This window comes from Triturus cristatus, chromosome 4_1, assembly GCF_964204655.1.
Source record: "Triturus cristatus chromosome 4_1, aTriCri1.1, whole genome shotgun sequence".
Taxonomy (NCBI): domain Eukaryota; kingdom Metazoa; phylum Chordata; class Amphibia; order Caudata; family Salamandridae; genus Triturus; species Triturus cristatus.
In genome coordinates, this window is record NC_140585.1 from 747,499,163 (window position 1) to 747,515,626 (window position 16,464).

The 16,464-nt window shown below is 45.6% G+C and overlaps 1 protein-coding gene across 1 annotated transcript in view; it reads right to left on the minus strand.

Annotated features, from left to right (window-relative positions):
- SLC41A2 (solute carrier family 41 member 2) overlaps window positions 1–16,464 on the minus strand; it is a 402,292-nt gene that overhangs the window by 116,450 nt on the left and 269,378 nt on the right. The window contains exon 9 of the mRNA XM_085653261.1: window positions 8,110–8,241. Coding sequence (XP_085509387.1) covers window positions 8,110–8,241 — 132 coding nt within the window. The remainder of the gene's footprint in view (window positions 1–8,109; window positions 8,242–16,464) is intronic.

The window sequence follows — 16,464 nt, forward strand, 5'->3', positions numbered from 1 at the left end:
TAGAACTAAACAAGCATTTGCAATGCAATAGGTCACGCATTGACGTGAGTTCGAGCTATTGCCATTGCAAATAACGCCTTTCATTTTTGTTTTCTTTTTAAAAACATAAATAAAAGGCATTGTTATTTACAATGCCAATAGCTTACACTCTTGTAACTGCGAGACCTATTGCATTGCAAATGCTTGTTCTTCTCATCTAGTGGACCCTGATCAATAGTCATATGCACTGGATAGAATAGAAAGTTCATCCCAATAACTCTTCAGAGAAAAGAACAAACAGTTCTCCATAGCACCGATGTTTCAAAGAGGCTTGGCCCTCTTGTACATCAGTTTTTAATTCTGAATCCAAATATTAATGCCTGGTAAAGGTATGTATTGATCATGTAACAGCTTTACAAACATCTGAAATGGGCTCATTTCTTAAAAGAGCCACTGTAGCTGCTTTTCCCCTAGTTGAATGTGGCATAGGCTTACTAGGGAGGGATTTATTTGCTAACTCGTAGAAGAACGTAATACAAAAAAGGATCCATCTAGCAACAGACTGCTCTGATGTTGGAAGCTAGTCCTTAGTGGGCCATACTTTACGAATAGATGGTCACATTGTCTGATCTACTATTTTTTTTTTACTAAACAAAATTTGAGAACCCTTTTGACATCCAGTGAGTGAAGAGTCCTTTCCGCTGGGTTGGAAGGGTTAGGGAAGAAAGTTGGCAAGGAAATGGTTTGATTCACATGAAAATTCAACACACTGCCTTTGGAAGAAAAGTAGGGTGGGTTCTCATTACCACTCTGTTTTTATGATAAACTGTATCAGGCTTGTAGGAACATAGGGCTTGGATTTCACAGAGTCTGCGCACAAACTTAATAGCTACTAGAAACGCTGTCTCATGACAAATGCTTACCATTTTACGCTATACCCAGCCTGCAACACGGTCACAAAGACTACCAAACATCTGTCTCTTGTATGACCATTCAGTGTATGTGATCTCCGGGGGGGAGGGGCTTAGGTCATGTTGTGGAGTATGAATGAGTGTACATGTTAGAGGGTAACATTTGCTGGTGGTACAAAACACAGGGGTTGTTAATTAGTATATTCTCATTTGAATGAACTCTTTCATAATGATTGTTGTTTCTTTGTGAAAATATCAAATGTACAGTATTCTTGTAAATGAAAAAAAAAAAGAATATTTTGAATACAATGTATGTTTTTTAATCCTTTTGATAAAAAAAATCAAATGACATTATGCAAAAAATAAAAAATTAAATAATGAGCTAACAAAAAAAATACAAAAATTGCTGTGCAACATGTCTCTGACGCGTATACCCAATAAAGCAGATTGAGTCGCATAGGAAAGAAATATAGATCAAGTGGGAGGTACTGTGTTTATTATTAATGCTGCAGAGGCGCCTTGTGTATAAGTTCAAAGGGTGGGCCCATCAACCCTGATAGCACAGTATTTAATTGCCATGGTGACAAAAAAGCCCGAATGGGAGGATAAACCTTCTTCATAAGCTCTAAAAAGTCCCACACTACTAAGGTTTTAAAGAAATGAGTTTGCAAAGGAGATTTCCTATGTGCACTAATCACTTCAAGGTGTACCTTTATAGATATAAAGGAGAGGTCAACCTTGTCAAATGTAAAAGATAATGGAGTAGCCATATCTTCCTGTCATCTAGTAGGGGTTTTAGTTAATCTGTATACACCATATGCATAATATATTTCACTTAAATGCATATGATGCTCTAGTGGAAGGCCTCTTCGCCTCTTGTTTATGCAGTCTTATTAAATAGCTAAACGTCCATACTGCAAGCATTCGAAAGCCAAACAGCTAAGTTCAACAATGCTAGCTTAGGATGTAGGATCTACCCTTCAAACTTGTAAAGAAGATATGGTCTGCACAGCAGCTTTATGTGTGGTCTCTCTGATAGGTGGAGATCTGTGAACCACCACTGCTGTGGTCCTCTGGGGCTACAAGAATCATTCTTGCTCGATAATACTGCAACTTTAACACTGTTCGAATCAGTGGGATGGGAGGAAAAAGTGTAGAGAAATTACCATGACCAAAAGGCCATTCCTCATGGACCCTGGTTGGTATTATCTTGAAGCAAAGTTTGGGCATTTTTGCTGTTTGCGTCTGCAAATGGCTCTATTTGCGGATAATCCCATTCTTGGAAGAAGCCTCACCGCCCTTCTTCGTTGAGGATTCAGTTGTGATTTTCTTGTCTTAGTCAACTGAGGATGTTCATTTATGCCCTTTAAAACCCCAGTAGGTGGACTGCTGTAAAAAGCAGAAGACCTCACAGAAACAGCCATTTTCAAATGGTTTAGGCTTTCAGGGCTAAAGTCATTGAGTGTATCCTCCTGCTTGTTCGGATAATGCACAGTGGTTGCATTGTCCATCTGAACTAGAAGCATACTGGTCCTGAAAGATGGGAGGAGTGATTTCAGAGCTAGATTGTCAGCTCTTAATTCCAACAAGTTGATTTGGCAGGACTTATCGCTCTATGACGATGTTCAATGTATCTGCAGATGGTACATTTGGGCACCCTATCCTAGTAATGATGTATCTGTCACTAAGATCTGCAATAGAATGTCTTGATGACATATCCTATTCAGGAGATTGGGTTCTTGAGAATACCAAGGAAACAACTGGAGTGCTACTTGAGATGTTAACTTGTTCTCCCAATTTCTGGTTCCATTGGTCTTGTACACATTGTCGTAATAGCTGCATAGTTTTAAAGATACATAATGCCTGTCCAAGTAATGAAGAAATCAGACGAGCAGTTGGATGGAAAGTTTGCTTCAGACATTGGCATGTCTGTCAGGCAGATTTGAGTCTCTCCTCCAATGGATACACTTTTGCGACAATGGTGTCTGATGTCGCTCCCATACAAAAAGAACAATTGATGGACAGAATGCCAAACAATGTCATACATTCACCCTAGTACAGAGATCTGGGCCTAAATCCTTTGTTTCTTTGCTCCCAATTCCATTCTAGTTTCTTCCCAGCCATATGCAAATCAGTGTTGACTCTGCACCCAATGGGAACAGTACAGCCCAAACTAACAGGCCAGGTCCTCCCTGGACTGGAAACATGCATCCTACGACCGGTTTCAGGGTTCAACCCTCTTCATCCAGGATAGCTTTACACCAGTGAGATGGAGAGCAAGGTGACTCACGTCTCGGCATACCCGTCCCACTCGGGGTGTCAAATGCAAAAAGAACAATTGATGGACAGAAAGCAGAACAATGTCATACATTCACCCCAGTACAGAGATATGGGACTGTTGATGCCCCGAAACCGGTCACAGGATGCTTGTTTCCGGTCCAGGGAGGATTTGGCTTGGCAGTTTGGGCTGGACTGTTCCCATGAGGCACAGGGTCAAGACTGATTTCCATATGGCTGGGTCCAAACTGGTGTGGCATGGTGAGCAACATAACAATGGATTTAACCCAGATCTCTTGACTGGGGGGGGGGGGGGGGGGGGGGGGGGGGGGGGGGGGAGGGGGGGGGTGGAGGGTTGAACGTTTGATTTGCTCTGCATTCCATCCATCATCAGAGTGTCTTTTGCTTTCTCGCCCTAAGTGCGCCATGTATGCCCAGATGTGGGTCCCGGGCTCACTGTGCCACTGGATTCAAGCTAGCCTAGTTGATGAGGGGTGATGCCCTGAAACTGGTCCCTGGATGCCGGTTTCCAGTCCAGGGAGGACATGGCCTGGCAGTTCGGGCTGGACTGTTCCCATGAGGCACAGGGTCAAGACTGATTTGCATATGGCTGGGAACAAACTGGGGAGGCATGTGAGCAAAAGAAAGATGGATTTAACCCAGATCTCTTGACGGGGTGAATGTTTGATTTGCTCTGCATTCCGTCCATCATCTGTGTGTCTTTTGTTTTAATATCGCTCCCAAGCACTAGAATAGTTGTTTACTTTTGAAAGTCGATTTTTAAGCCTAGACTCTGTAAGCTATCTTGATCAAAGCGTTTCATTACTAGATCCAGAGATGCTGCTTTTATTAACCAATCATCCAGGTGTGGGTAGGCTAAGATCTTTAACTTTCGGAGGGAAGCTGCTACTACTGGAATGCACTTTGAAAAAGTGCGAGGGGCTGCCTTTAGGTCGAACGGTAGGACTTTGAATTGGAAATTATCTCTTCCTACCACAAATCTTAGGAACTTAATGTGTTTCTTCATGATTGGGATGTGGAAATACACACTTTTAGATCTATTGTAAACATTTAGTGCCACTGATGTAACGGAGTAGATCTGGGGTAAAGCCAGAATTCTGAACCTTTCTTTCTTTTTCCATTTATTTGTTAGTTTTGTATAGGATCGAACACGGGTCTGAATTCTTGCTCTGGTTCTTTCTTTTGTACCAGAAAATTGCCATTCCTTTTTGGGAAGAAGGAACTTTTTCCACCTCATTCTTTTTAAATAGTGTCCACCTACTCTCAAAGCAAGTCTTGATGGTGTTGTAAAGATTTCTTTGGTAGTACAGTAGACGGAGGAGACTTGAACATGAAAGAATTCTCATTCTAAACAATATTCAAGACCCATTTGTCTCTCTTGTTTATTTTGCCAGTCTTGTAGATTGTTTGAGATACCGCTTCCCATTGGCATGACTAAGGGAGAGGGAAGAGGTAAGGTCTCAATGATTTTGAAGAGGCTTTCGTAGGTGGCTGATGTTTGTTGGCCTCCTCTGCCTTTCACAGCTCCTCGCTGGTGGCAAGACTGCCTTTGTTCTTGTTGCAGCTGCTGTAGGGGTTGCTGTTGACGGGCTTGAACCTTCTGTAGGAAATACATCATATCATAAGGCTTATAGTGTGTATCTTGAATTCCTTCCTCTTCCTGAGACCTACTGCTTTAGAACATTTATTTCAGTCTTCATTATCTGCATGAGAGCCGAAAGGAAAATTTCCTGAAAGTGGTAGAATAAGAATTTTCTGTTGGGATTTAGGTTTTAACCCTGTAAGCCTTAACCAAGCATTGTGTCTAATGCAAATCCTGTAACAATACCCCAGAGCAGATGCGTCTGAGGAATCTGCTTCCCCACTTATATCTTGGTTGGGCACCAACGATTCCCTTCTGAAGGATTTCTTGAAAATCCTGTCCGTCATCCCTTGGAAGCTTTTCTGTAATGCACTGTAAAGAGTCATAGAGGGATCTATGGGGTAAGGCGGAGGAAACATTACTCAGAACGGAGGAAGCCCAAGGGATACGCAAACACCCGATCTCCCGGTCATGGGCCATGTTAATGCATGCCTTTGCGCACGAAACAACAGCTGTGGCGGGCCCACAAGCGATCGATCCCCCAGCCGTGAGCCAGGAGCCCACCCAGGGAGACACACGAGAAGACCGGGCGCCCGGTGGGTCGCGGTCGTAGATAACATCTGTCCCGCTACCACACTTCCATATAGGCGGTAACTGGCACCATCGCATCCCCCTCCTCATCCGACTATTCTCCCCCCCCCATCCCCGCGCCTGCAAAAACACCGACATCATCCCACGCGATGGTCCAGCGCTCAGGCACAAGACTACTGTTGCTCACTTTCCGCGGCATAGTGCAACTCCCCCCCCCCAGTTTCTATGTCCCCAGTTGGTTGAAGGTTAACTCATGGCTGCAACCCCATAGCCTGATGATACACCTCACAGGGGAATAGGCACACTACATGGCTCTTATGCGGCGCAGTGACCGCCATGCGCATTGGTGGGGCATGCCCAGACGCAGACCCCGGACGTCTGTCTGCAGCTTACAAAGAGTAGCATCACGCAACCCCACGGGTCCACGAGCTCGGGGACCCACCTGGGCTGTGGCTGGGCGCTCCTGCCTTGTGTAGTTATGCACCAATAGTAACTCCAAATGTGCCTCTGTATGTAATGTTTATGCAAATGCCAATAAAAAAAGAATTTTCAAAAAAAAAAAAAGAGTCATAAAGGGATCTATCATAGCGACCTAGCAAGGCTGTGGCGCTTAGTGTTTTCATGCTCATGGCAGCTGTGACACACATTTTTCTTCCTACTGTATCCATCAGTTTGTTCTCTTTATCTGGAGGAACACTGAAGGAAGGTGCATGAGATTTCTTCACTGCAGATACAATAAAAGAGTCCAGAGGGGGATCGGATCTAAGGAAGAGAAAGCCCTGATCTTGCACTTTATATTTTTTAGCTTGCAGAAGTTGGTGATAAGCATAATTGCATTGCAAGTTCCAAAAGACCTGGAACCAAGGGTAAAAGGCCTCTAGATGATGCCCTAACAATGCAGAGTTTATGAAATCACTGATGTGATGGTGGTAGGAGTTTAGATAGATCATGGTAATCTACATCTACTACCAGATCACATTTTCCTTCGAGTTTCCTTAGGAACAGTAATTACTTCTTGGTGGGCGAGTATGCCTAGAGAACTCTGTCCGAGTCGGATGAACATGGTTGTGTTCTCCTTTTAAAGTCATCGAGTCAATCCACTCACTGACTCTGCAAGGGAGAAGCAGACTAGTCTTGTAGGTGGTCTTGACATTGAGGGAGATGGTATTCTTGGTGTTGATAGAGGTGGCACAGACATCAAAGGCGGTGGACCTGAAGTCGAAGGTGGTTTCAATATCCACATAGTGTGCCTTCTGAACAGCGAGCATATTGCAACAGTACTTGTTCTCTACGTTGAGGGCTTCGATGTTGAATGGGAACATTGTCATTTTCATTTCTTTCATGTTCTTTAGATATATCTCTTGGGTAGTACTTGAGTGAGATTAGAGAACGGAGGTAAACAGAAAAACCTTTCCTTGTGCCTCATAATGTGCTTAAGATGTCTATTTAAGTGTCTCAAGGAGGCTGTGTATTCTGATCCTTTGCCTATCCTTCAGGGTCCTTCCAGATATGTTTTCACAATGTTCACAATCTTCAGGATGGTGCTCCTCTGGAAAGCATACAAAACAGATGTCATGGGGATCTGACTGGCTATTTCTCGCCTCAGGCAGGGCACTTCACTAAAAAACTAAGGCATTCTGACCGGAAAATATTAAAGATTCCAGTCAAAAAAGAGGTGAAAAATCCATCTTGCCCTAAGGGATGTTGAGTGAGGTGGATTAAACCAGCTGTTAAAGGTTTTTATAGAGAAAAAGCCAAAAAAGCTGAGCTCAGTGCTCTAGGATCCTGTTGTCAGGAGCCGGAACAATAAACTGGCATAACGGTCACCAATATGCCATGATGGAACACTGGAGGTAGGGTATATATCTATATATCCAATCCACACAACGTCCCTTCCGGGATCCCGCCGCCGGAACAATGAACTGGCATAACGGTCACCAATATGCCAGGAAGGAACACTGGAGGAAGGGTATATATCTATATATCCAATCCACACAACGTTCCTTCCAGGATCCCGGCCCGTAGTCAGGTGGTGCGCGAAGCCAGCGGAACTGGCCGGACGTATTACCACACACAAGAGATTGAGCAAAGCTCACACTCAGGAGATGTTTGCTCAGTGCAGGTTTAATCACCAGTCGTTACGCGTTCCGACTGCAACACTGTCTTGATCACACTGTCTGTGATCAAGACAGCGTTGCCGTCGAAACGCTTAACGACTGGTGATTAAACCTGTACTGAGCAAACATCTCCTGAGTGTATGCTTTACTTAATCTCTTGTGTGTGTGATATATATATATATATATATATATATATATATTACAGATATAGATATATACATACATATACACACACATTCACACATATACATATACACACACAAAAAAAGATTTTTGTTTGCTCTTGGTTTGGTCACATGGGTGGCACAATTCAGTGTTTATTACTTTGAGGCGTATCCATGAAAGAGAATACTTATTCCTACAATTTCTCCAATTTTACATTGTTGTACTTGTTGGATTATTCAAAAGAAGCAAACATGTTTATTTTATTGCATGCAAAAGAGTTTGACATGTTAATGATTTTCAGGCAGCATTTTGGAATTTATGGTTAGCGAACATGCATACTTTCTCGCGTAATATAGTTTCAAATGTGCATATCTGGTGAAACATTCAAGATAAACCAAGGTCACGTAAAGAGTAAAATAAGATATGGACTGTCCAACTGCAGATTTCAAATAAAAAAAATGTATACCTGTTCCATAAAATGTTTTACATGGATGGTAGCAACCTTTGGCCTCCTCTGGCAGCTCTCCTGGAATATTATGTAAATGGAGATACGTAGAAATCCTACTGGCTTGAATTGCAACCAGATTTCCACCAATACCTGAAAGACATGTGAAATCTTGCTTAGAGGATACTTACATGTAGCAGGCTACCTTTTCCTTTCATTGTAACAAATCGGCAACTGATTCTACAACAGAACATTTAGGCAATCGCAACTGTTAGCCAAAAACACTTTGCATGTTGTGAGCATTAGTTTCTATAGTCTCACTTATCATCACAGCTTTCTTCTTTTATCTAAAAGTACATTGTATGTAGGGAGTTTTAGTTTCTCTAATTTCACTTACTGTACCCAAAAGTAAAAGGCTGGTGGCTAAAAAGGAAATGGAAAAGGATAAAGATCCAGATCATATCCATGTGACAGAGATGTAGCTTGAAAGCAACCAAACGATTTTAATTGCTATAGTTTATGATTTGTATGGGGCAACAGTCATCCTGTTGGTTGGGGGGTCATGCAGTTCAAGACCTGTGGAGCAGGAGAGTAGGGGTGGGGTTGGGGGGAGTTGCGGTTAATTGTGCCAGTTAAAATTCCATTTGATCTGTGCCACACTGCGTGCAGATGATAGCGGTCATTGCGTCTCCACTCAACATATCCTCCATGGGGATACAAGGAAGGTATTGGATAAATGCACATTGAAGGACTTGATGAAGATGACAGAGAAAAAGTGGGGGTAGGCTGACAATATTGTCTCGTAACAAGATAAAAAGGGGGATAGTGGCACAATATTTAAAACGACTAGGGCCAGACATTGTGATGTTGCAAAAGATGCACATCAAGGGCAATAATTGTAAAACATTCAAAAGAAGAAGAGGTTACAAACGATTAGCACACACTGGATATACAGCTGAATCACGAGGGGTTGGCCTGCACATAAAAAAAAAAATCGACACCTTTATTCCTCAGGAAACACGGACGGAGTAGCAGGGGCAGTATGTAGTTCAAACAGGGACGGCATCCCATTAATCTCCGTTTTGTAAATGTCCCACCCAAACAAAGTACCTCAGCGATGGAGGAGCTGGGAGCCCTCTCGGAAGACTACCAGTGGGGGTTTACGTCCTGGGTTGAGAACTAAATGTCAGCTTGTGCAACGAACTAGACAGGCAGTCCCAGCGAAGAAGCGGAGAGGGAATGGGACAACACACAAACTCCAAAAGTGAAATGGTATTCTTTCCATTCACGTGCTCATCACACCTTCTGCGATTATCTCCTAACCTACCACATTACTGCAGACTTTTTCCTCAATCCCAAGATGCTGGCTAAGAGGTTCTAGGACCACTTTCTCCAGTTGGTGCAACTCAGGAGATCTAAGGTGGAGGCAAGAGGGGGCAGTACCCTCCTCCCATTGTACCTTAGGGACAGAGACCATGAGGATAAACTGACGGAAGTAACTAAGCAATATTTTGAGGAAACCATGGGCTCATTGAAGTCCTCAGCCACAGTGTGGGAAACCTACAATGCACCCCTAAGGAGACATGCCATGTCCATGATCACTGGGTCAAAAAAGTGCATGAGGGAGCAAGCTGATAAGTTAGAACAGGGCATCTTACATTAGAACTGAGCAAGGCAGTGGAAGAGGACGCTGAGATGGACCTTAGGTTGAGAATTGTATAGGCGGAATATAGGGACCTACTTGAATATACGGACAGGGCAACTGCCTTGTCCAACCAGCGCAGACTTTATGAAGTGGGAAACAAGGTAGGGCGTCTTTTGGCATGGTTGACCAAGACAGAGTGGGAAAGGAATTGGGTGCAGGAAGTCCATGCAGGCTCTTCGAGACAGATCAGGAGGACATGCAGATTGCAGCAGAGTTTGTGAGATTTTATGCTGAGTTATATAGCTCCTAGGGTGGTAAGATCCAAAGGGAGATTCTGGAGTTTCTCCACAGCATTATAGAGAAAAGGCAAAAAGAGTTAGATAAAGATATTAGTGCAGTAGACATAATTGGGGCAATAAGGGAAGTGTGGTCAGGAAGGTGTCTGGCACTAATGGCCTACCTATAGAACTCTAGAAGGGAATGACTGCTACATTGGCACCACACATGCACAGGATGTTACAGGAAGCGGGAGAGTACAGGATATCACCGACAGATCAGCCTAATGCCACAATAATAATGACTGAAAGAGGGCAAGCCACCAACCAAGTGTGCCTCCTATAGGCCCTTTTCGCTACTTAACATGGAAAGCAAAGTTCTGGCCAGAATTCTAGCCACCCATCTCATCTATTAGTGTTCATGCCCCACAGGGAAATGACACTGAATACAAGACGCCTGATTGGTTGTATAGAAAGTGTGGAGAGAGTATTCGAACCAACAGTTGTCATGTCCTTAAGATTATTTCACGTATGCTGACACGTGCGGGAGGGAAGTTGTGGCTTTGCCCCAATGGTGCCTATTAAACATTTGGGAGAAAACAGACCTAACAGCAGGAGAAAGAACATGGGTCACACTAGATTTTATGGTAGCAAAACGTAACATTGCAAGAAAATGAAGGGCAGGTCTGGACCTGCGTATCGGGACTGGAAGGTCGATAGGGACTGGTGTATGCAAGCTGAAAGGGTGGTCTGCGAAGGAAGAGGCTGCCCACAAAAATGGACAAAGATCTGGTGGGGATGGAACAAAAGCAGAGGGATGCTCTGTCTGGGCAGCAACAATCACCCACCCGGAGAGCACTAGGGGCAGGGTTGTACGATACAAGTAGATAACTGGCAATATGTAAGAGTGACGGGGGCAAAACGCACAATACTGTATTGATAACAGACGTCTGTCCTGATATATGCAAGACGTGTAAAGTATAAACATGTGCCAATTGAAGAGTTCGTTATTGTATCTTGTTTGCTACCAAATTGCAATAAAAAGACTAGTGTATGTTAACTGAAAAGCAAGTCTATGAAGGCAGAAGCTGCCCTAGAAAAAGGACTGAAATATAGGACGACTATGAGGTAAGATGTGGATGCAAATAGACAACATTACAGCTCTTAGTGTTATGTCAAGTCGTTCCTTGTTGCAAGGAGTGGATCCTGTGATAAAGCCTGGAAACTTAATAGAATGTTTAATTAAAAAATAAAAAAATTGGGAAGCTATTGGTTCAGCTGTGAAAAACTTCAGTGCCTTTGAAAGGCCACTAAGACTATAATTTAATCACTCGGACGTTAGGTCTGTCCATGTAAAAGGCCAGTGGGAATGGGCTTCATGTGTCCAAGAGCAAAGTGGCATAGTCTGTTCCATTAACTGCGTTTCTGAAAGTATCTCTGCTAACGTCAGAAAAGATGCCTGTGTGGTAGTATGCATCCCTAAGAAGCTCTGTGTGAGAGAGACTGGGCAGGACAATGCATGTGCTAGGAGTATGTGATTGCACTGGAGGCTGTCCAAATGTGACAGCTGTATATGGCTCTCTATAAATTAGGCTAAATTTGAGAGACTGCTTGTGTCAGAGGACCAGTATGTGAAAGCAGATGAACTGCAACTCTGAATATCCTATCCACTTCTCTGATTCAAGCAAACTGTCATATAATCAAGTCCCAATCACCACAACAGCTCCAGCATTCAACACAAAACTCTTATAACCAACTTTTAGCTTTCCACCAGCCTATCGGTTACCTATGCCTCCTATTTTTCCTCAAACATTTACCTGATCAGATAACCTAAGCACACTCTATACATTCTCCGCACACATTTACTCTCCATCTAAAACGTAGTTACTTTACCTACTTTGCCTCGTTCCCTCAATTACCTGTCCAAGTGCATCCCCATACTCCAATGTGATAACCCTTCCTGTGCCTCCTCAATCTTCATTACCTAAAACATCAAGTCCTAGCAAAAGTTTGTAATATTTCATTCTCTCCCTCTAAGTCACTAATCCTTCATGCTTTTCAAATTTATTAAATAATTCCACTGCTCAAGAAATTTACAACCCTACACCCACTAACGTAGTCTTATTTCACAACTCCCTTTCTTCTCTAAAACACTTGCATGCCTTGTTTTTAAGTAACTCACCCTAACCTTATCAACCCATTACATATCTATCCCTTTTTACTCTCCATTTGGCCAATTCCACTGCACGGATTGTCACTATAGTTAAAATTACTTTCTAGTTTCTTCATTTACCTCTAACCAACAATTTCCAGCTGACTAACGGCCATCAGACAATGGATGATCCTATGCTTCCTGTACCTATAATGCTTGGAGACTGGAATAACCTATTACCCGGCATCCTCTATACCCACCCCTCGGATATATATATCATAGAAATCTTGGCACTGAATTCAGCGCCAAACTAAGGTTGGTGTTTTTATCACCAGCACTGACACAAATTTTCAACTCTTGAACATTAAAAAAAACTCACCTTTATCTTCCTTTCAGTCCTCCTCATCTCTGGGGGACATCCTGCAGTACTCGCTCTACTGTCTTGATTTTGCCACTCTCACACTAGTTCAACTTCTTGGACCCATGTTCCCACATCCACCAAGTTTGCTGGCTATCGGCCAAACAACGCGCCTCTGAACATTTCTGTTGCTTGCCTTCAAAACCATACTGGCCACCACACATCATATTTCTCAGGGAACCTCTCTTGCTAAATTACCACAAAGCACTGCATACTGCAAACCTCAGCCACATCTCCGCCAATAAGCATGATCCCTAATTTGCCCATTTTTAGTGATCGTGATGCTGACGCATCTGAGTCTTGGTTCAAGTCCTTTCTCAAGATCCACCTCTTCCAGCTTTCGGACATGCAATGCTTAAGCTCTATGTTTGACCACCCTTCACCTCACCATGGCTCCTGACCCGGATAAATTGTATATTCATGTGAATATATACAATTCAATAAATAATTTATGTTTTGTACCACTCCACGACGATTACCTTCGCCGGATATATTAGTTACCACTATGCTGCTAATCTTCTTATGCTCTGCTGTGATACTATGCAGTGTGTGTGTCTGGTCAAAAGGATTGTTTAATCTATATAAATTTAAACTTTGCGTAAAGACCGACTACAGAATTGTATTGCATAACTCCAGGAATCCATGCTAGTTTTGTCTGTCTATGCCTCCCCGGTTCCATCAATGGAGTAACCTTCTAGGAACATACTGTTTTCACCTCTAATTACGTTACTATCAATTGACCACTACCTATGTACCAACTCTGTTGTCAAGTAAAACACTTTTGTTCAAAATTTACTTGTGTGAGTAAATCCATTCAAAATAAAATAAACCTATTACCCATCATTTCAATCAATCAATCATTTGTAAAGCGCGCTACTCACCCGTGAGGGTCTCAAGGCGCTAGAGGGGAGGGGGAAGAGGGCACAGCTACTGGTCAAACAGACAGGTCTTGAAAAGTCTCCTGAAGGTCAGCAGGTCCTGGGTCTGTCGCAGGTTGGCGAGGAGGGTGTTCCATGTCTTGGCGGCGAGGTGTGAGAAGGATCTGCCGCCGGTGGTCATTCTGTGGATGCGTGGGACGGAGGCAAGGGCGAGGTCGGCGGAGCGAAGCTGGCTGCTCGGGGGTGTAGAAGGTGAGTCGTTTGTTGAGGTATGCTGGTCCGGCGTTGTGGAGTGCTTTGTGAGCGTGGGTGAGGAGCTTGAAGGTGATCCTCTTGTTGACTGGAAGCCAGTGCAGGTCTCTCAGGTGGGCGGTGATGTGGCTGTGGCAGGGGATTCCGAGGATGAGGCGTGCGGAGGTGTTTTGTATGCATTGCAGTCTTTTCTGGAGTTTGGCTGTGGTTCCTGCGTAGAGGGCGTTGCCGTAGTCCAGCCTGCTGCTGACGAGGGCTTGTGTGACCGTCCTTCTGGTTTCGGTGGGGATCCATCTGTAGATCTTGCGGAGCATACAGAGGGTGTCGAAGCAGGAGGACGAGACAACGTTGACTTGCTGGGTAATAGAGAGCGTTGAGTCCAGGATGAACCCCAGGTTGCGAGCGTGGTTGGTTGGCGTAGGGGTGGTGCCCAGCGAGGCCAGCCACCAGGAGTCATCCCATGCAGAAGGGGTGGAGCCGAGGATGAGGACCTCCGTCTTGTCAGAGTTCAGTTTCAGGGGGCTAGTCTTCATCCACTCTGCGACGGCCTTCATTCCCTCGTGGAGGTTGGATTTGTCGGTGGCTGGGTCCTTGGTGAGGGAGATGATCAGCTGGGTGTCATCGGCGTACAAGAAGATGTTGAGGTGGTGCGCTCGGACGATGTTTGAGAGGTGCCATGTAGATGTTGTAAGGAGTCGGACTGAGGGAGGATCCTTGGGGTACGCCGCAGGTGATCGTGGTGGCTTCGGATCGGAATGGGGGAGGCGGACTCTCTGGGTCCTGTCGGTGAGGAAGGAGGTGATCCAGTTGAGGTTTTGTCGTGGATCCCTGTGTTGTGGAGGCATGTGCGCAGGATGTGGTGGCAGATGGTGTCGAAGGAGGCCGAGAGGTCCAGGAGGATGAGGGCCGCTGTTTCGCCGTTGTCTAGCAGTGTCCTTATGTCGTCGGTGGCGGCGATGACGGCGTTTTTTCGGCACTCTAATTGCTTCGGAAGCCGGATTGGGAGGAGTCCAGGATGTTGTTCTCATCAAGGAAGTGGGTCAGTTGTCTGTTGGCCGTCTTCTCGCCGGGAACGGGAGCAGGGAGATGGGTCAAAAGTTCTTGAGGGCCTTTGGGTCTGCCTTGGGTTTCTTGAGTAGGGTGTTGATCTTGGCGTGTTTCCAGCTCTCCGGGAAGGTGGCGGTCTCAAAGGCGCTGTTGATGATCTTCCAGAGGTGGGGTGCGATGATGGAGTTAGCTTTGTTGAAGATGTGGTGGGGGCAGGGGTCGGAGGGTGAGCCGGAGTGGATGGTGTTCATGATTTTGATGGTGTCTTCGTCGTTGACGTTGCTCCAGGAGAGCATGAGGTCGGTGACTTTGGTCGGCGTTTGGTAGGGGGATGCGGGGGGAGGGTGGGTCGGTGACTGGCGTTGGTGTCTGGGTGTCGAAGCTGTCGTGGATGTCTGCAATCTTGCAGTGAAACAAGGTGGCCAGGGAGTCGCAGAGTTCTTGCGACGGTGGGATGTCATTGGAGCTGGAGGTGGCGAGTTCTTTCACAATGTTGAAGAGCTCTTTGCTGTTGTGGGCGTTGTTGTCGATGCGTTCCTTGAAGGAGTTCCTTTTGGAGGAACGGGTGAGTTGGTTGGTGGTGCATGTGTCTGGCGTTCTTGAGGGCTGCGTGGTTGTCTGGAGTCTGGTCGGGGCGCCACTGCTTCTCGAGTCTTCGGTAGGTTTGCTTGGATGTCTGGAGGTCGGGGTTGAACCAGATGGCTCTCGTGACGGTGTGCCAGTTTGAGGGTTTCCTGATCGAGACGAGGGTGTTGGCGCAGTCGTCAATCCATTGTCTGAAGTTGTGGGCCGCTGTGTTGGTGTCGGAGGGCTCGGGTGGAGGACCTCGGGCGAGGGTGATAAGCTGGTCTTCGGTGACTTGTTCCAGCTGCGGTGTGGGATCCGTTGCGGTTGGTTGTGTGCGGTGTGTTTCTCGAAGGAGAAGTGGATGCAGTGGTGGTCGGTCCAGTGGAGTTCAGTGGTGTGGCTGAAGGTGACGTGATTGCTGGTGGAGAAGATGGGGTCGAGGGTGTGTCTGACGGAGCGGGTGGGTGTTGTGACGAGCTGTTTGAGTCCGAGGTTGGCGATCAGGGTTGTGGAGTTGTTGTTGTTGTTTGCGTTCGAGGTGGAAGTTCAGGTCTCCGAGGAGGATGTAGCCTGTGGAGGCGAGCGTGTGAGTGCTGATGAGGTCGGTGATGGAGTCGCTGAATTGTGGTCAGGGTTCCGGAGGTCTGTAGACAAGGGTTACTCTGAGGGTGGTGTTGTGATCGGCGCGGATCTGGAAGTGTAGGTGTTCGGCCATGCTGAGGGAATCTTCGGTGTCGGTTGAAATCCTGATGGTGTTCCTGTGGACGATGGCAATTCCTCTTCCTGGTTTGATGTTTCAGTCCCTGCGGGTTATCTTGTAGCCATCCGGGATAGCTATGGCTATGTCCGGCGCCGAGGAGGCGTTCATCCAGGTCTCCGTCAGGAAGGCGACGTCCAGGGAGGATGAATCGAGTAGGTCCCAGAGTTTGATGGCGTGCCTGTGGACTGAGCGGCTGTTGAGTAGTATGCATCTGAGATGGTTGTTGTTTTCTTTGGTGGGATGAGCAGGACGTGCAGGTGTGCGCTGGCTGGAGTATCTGCAGTTTCAGCAGGTGAAGGGTCCGTGGGTGAGCTTCGGGGTGGCCTGGACGCAGGTGGAGGTTTGGCCGACGTTGAGTGTGTGGTGGGTGTTAGCGTCGGGA